The sequence below is a fragment of the Austrofundulus limnaeus genome, unplaced genomic scaffold (genome assembly GCF_001266775.1).
Source record: "Austrofundulus limnaeus strain Quisiro unplaced genomic scaffold, Austrofundulus_limnaeus-1.0 Scaffold294, whole genome shotgun sequence".
NCBI classification, from domain to species: domain Eukaryota; kingdom Metazoa; phylum Chordata; class Actinopteri; order Cyprinodontiformes; family Rivulidae; genus Austrofundulus; species Austrofundulus limnaeus.
This window is the reverse complement of record NW_013952696.1, coordinates 319,919-324,183: the sequence shown is the minus strand read 5'-3', so window position 1 is coordinate 324,183 and position 4,265 is coordinate 319,919. Positions and strand designations below refer to the sequence as shown.

Here is a 4,265-nt window from a genome sequence, read left to right as displayed (position 1 = left end):
TATATATATACATTAGTGAAATCAGTCTGTTGTCCCAGTACAATATTGAACCCTCTGCCTTATTTGAACTTGTTGGGTGACACTCCCCCAACTAGCGTCTGGGCTGTTAGAATAAATTTAAAAATTCCTCATATACAGTGGGTGAGCCTAATCTTATGTATTTGTTATTGCTCAACTTCACAAACAACCTCCAGCTCCTTATCCACAACAGAGGTGACAATGTAGGCCTATTGAGCCAGTCAATGATGCCAGGAGTGGGCACTGCTAAAGGCCTTTCCGACTCAACACAATTACTAACAACAACGACAATAACTTTTTTAGTTAATACGAGTGTGTGTGTGAAGCTTTTGAGCTCTGCTTGACCAGGCTAAGGCCCAGGGGGTTGGGACTAGGCTAGATGCAGTATCCTTACAAGCCTGATGTTTATTCAATGAGGTTAATTTAAAATGATGAGCAATGAGCTGCTGTGAGTTGGTCAAGTCCAGTAAACAGACTTGAAGTTTAAAATATATTAGAAATAAATAAAATGTTATAGAATTAAAACAGCAATAAGGAACTTCATATCTTTCTTGGCAGTATAATTTAAGGGATGTTTTACAGAAATAAACATGTATACTGCTTAGCCCTAGTTATCTAAACTTAAACATTTATAACAGTATATGAATGAAGTCACCACAAAAAATGCAGTTATAGTTGTAATCTTACAGAGATACTTCTAATCTAAACACAACTATTTGTTCTACTTCTGATTTCAGATTTGCAGTTGCTTTAGTAAGACTAAATAAAAACTCACCTGTGAGAACTAGAAGAATCCATAAAGTAGCAAAAAAGAGACAAAGAAACATGTCAATATCAAATCCAAATACACAAAACGTTGCTAAATAATAATATTGTATGTACAGTTTTGTCCGTATTTGTTTGGACACTGACACAAAGTTTTTTTTACCCGTTTATTGAAACATATTCAAGTTATAGTTATATAATGGCATTCATTTGAGGGTATCCCACACAATCCAACCAACTGAACAGCACTCTCCAGGAGGCACTGAAAGAAATGATTCTGTGGCTATGTACAGTATGTAAAAAATATTCAATATAATTGTGTTTTTAAATAAAACAAACATTATAGAAAATGCTGTAATGCAAGGTTAACAAGTTTGAACTGTAGATGAAAGTATGTCCAAGCTGCCTGCAGATACCGACGGTAGCAGTGTCTCATTTGAAACATCATTTTTGGGTGATTTTTGCGTTGGAACTAGGATTTCATATATGTATATGAAAATTCAACTAGGATTTCATATATATATGTATGTTTATTTACATACATATATTAGCGGTGGGATTCTTACTCTCTCATGATTCGATTCTGATTTTTGGGGTCACTATTCGATTCAAAATCGATTTTTCATTCAAAGCTGATAATGTGAGCCCATTTGTCATGTCCTGATGCATCTCAGTAATCCAGGTAAAAAATCAAAAAGAAAAAATTGTATAGGTCCTCTGGACGGGTTCTTCTTAATGAAACGTTTCGTCTCTCCTCCAAGAGACTTCTTCAGTCTGAGAGTTTCAGGCAAAATTCAGGCTTTTAAGCCCTGCCTCCATGTGACTGATACTCACATCACATGGCTATCGTTGACACCTAATTAACACCTATTGTTAACAGGGGGTGGAGTGATACTGGCTATAGCAGCGCTGTAGGAGGGGGACAACTGAAAACGGAGGCCTCCACCTCTGTTTAATGATGGACGGTCTTTCTTCACAAAAATGGCTTCTTTTACTCCTCTCTCAAACCAACGTTCCTCTCTATCAAGAATGAGAACATCCTCATCTCTGAAAGAGTGACCGCTGGCCTGTAAATGAGTGAAAACTGCAGAGTTCTGGCCATTAGATGTAGCTCGTCTGTGTTGGGACATTCTTTTGAACAGTGGCTGCTTTGTTTCCCCGATGTATAACTGGTCGCAGTCCTCCTGGCACTTAACAGCATATACAACGTTGCTCTGTTTGTGCCGGGGCACCGGATCTTTGAGGTGAACCAGCCTTTGCCGTAATGTGTTTTGGGGTTTGAAAGCTAATGGGACATCATGTTTAGAAAATAAACATCTCAGTTTCTCCGAAACACCCGCAACATACGGAATAACCACTGGTTTGGGTCTGGGTTTGGGGTCTTCATTTTCACCTGAAGGTTACATGGAATCCTGTCTGTGTTTCCTGTCTGCTTTCAGGAAAGCCCAGTCAGGATAACCACACTGCTCCAGGGCCTGTCGTGTGTGTGATTTCTCTTTCTSCCTGRCTCCTGGGTTTGTAGGGACACTGTCTGCTCTGTGGTACAGAGTCCTGATCACTCCTAACTTGTGTTCCAGTGGGTGTTGGGAGTCAAAACGCAAATATTGGTCTGTGTGGGTGGGCTTACGATATACGCCAGTTTCCAACCRTCCTCCATCCGAAACCGAGACATCGCAATCCAGGAATCCGCAGTCCCATTTGTCATGTTCCCAAAGTGCTTCATCTTCATTTTGCAAACCTTGCACGTCAAACTCAGACTCATTCAGTAAAAAACAAAATAAGCCCAAATATTTGCATGCAATGAAGACAGGGCCCGTTGAATCTCTCTTTCCTCCAGTTTGGTGGTTTCCTCTTTGTTTTGGTGCTTTCTGCACATTCATGTTCCAGAAGCTGCTGCGTGATGTCGTCAGGACGTCCCATATACAGTTGTTAGTACAAAATGGAGGCTGATGGCCATTGGATTTGCTTTCGATTTTTATAAATAAAAAATATATATTCTGGGACATTTTAAATCGATTCTGAATCTTTGTAAATGAGAATCACGATTCTGATGTAAAAAGATTTTTTGGTGCACCCCTAATATATATGTTGGACTAGTTATTTCTAAGAAATAAGAATATTTAGATTCAATTTATTTCATTGATTAAGTTCAAATAAATATACAGATTAATGTAGATGATTATTAGTCAATTACATTACACTTAGGCAGCACGGTGGCTCAGTTGATAGAGCTGATGCCTCTCAGCAAGAAGGTTGCAGGTTCAAATCCTGGCCTGGGGACGTTTCTGGATAGAATTTGCATGTTCTCTCCATGCAATGTGTGGGTTCTCTTTAAGCACTCCGGCTTCCTCCCACAGACCAAAAACATGATTGTTAGGTTAATTGGTAACTAAATTGTCCCTAGGTGTGAGTGAGAGAGTGAATGGTTGTTTGTCTCTGTGATGGACTTGCGACCTGTCCAAGGAGTACCCTCACACTGTGATTGCTGAATAGGGGCACCAGTGACCCCTGTGACCCTGAAAGGAATAAGCGGGTACAGACAATAATGGATGGTTGGACACATTACACTTAAATGTAGAATTAAATAAATTTTTATCAGTATTATTTTTATCAGTATTATTTACACACTGAGAAGTTTGTTTTTAATTCCACTCAATATTTTGTGTAGGTTTTAATTCTGAACTGTATTCTATTCAAATCAATTTATAATAAATCAATAAGTATTATGAGTTCCATTTAATTAATATTTACTCAGTTCCAAACATTGTAAAATTTAATTAATAATATTGCCTATAATCTGTTGCCTCCTTTTTATTGAGTAGACATGGTGTTTTTTTTTTCTTACAATGTGTATCAATATCCAAATCTACCATAATGAGAAGATTTATGAGGGATTGGTGTACTTAAGGTCTTGGAAGAGGACCAGTCCTCACTGGAACATTATGTAGAATTGGCACATTGTGTAAAAACAGCCTTCAATGACTTTTTCTAGATAATTTATGGTGTTAGCCTCATTTTTTCCTTTGTGTCTCAAGCGCTACTCCTGTTTCACCAGCTCAACAAACTACTCTGACCTTCCTGCCATGACAACCACAAACATCTTCCTTCACAACTCACCTTTGTACCTTCACTCCTATTTAAAAAAATATATAAATATGGACCTTTTACTGTTTTTGAAATGTAAAATAAAAATAGCTGTTTTCAGAACAAAATACAAATGACCAAAAAGCACACGGAAAATGCGGAAATCTCTAAATTCCTTGTAACTGTACACTGAAAAAAAGGATTTTTGGGTGTAGTAACTTTTATTTAATTGTTCTTTTAAATTTTACAAAAAATATCAAAATCTCTAAACCACTAGAATTTACTAAATAAAAAATATACATAATATTATATATCAATATTACTGTACAAAAAAAGTAAATGCTAATATTATTTTACCAGTAATATTTAAGTGCTTTTTCTGAACAGCACATAAACAT

General features: G+C 37.0%; 1 protein-coding gene across 2 annotated transcripts in view; it reads right to left on the bottom strand.

Annotated features, from left to right (window-relative positions):
• Window positions 1–4,265, bottom strand: part of LOC106526803 (homer protein homolog 3) — a gene marked incomplete at its 3' end in the record, with an annotated part of 33,152 nt that overhangs the window by 15,291 nt on the left and 13,596 nt on the right. The window contains 1 exon segment of one of the 2 annotated variants that reach the window (XM_014021487.1): window positions 794–802. Coding sequence (XP_013876941.1) covers window positions 794–802 — 9 coding nt within the window. 2 annotated transcript variants of the gene reach the window in all.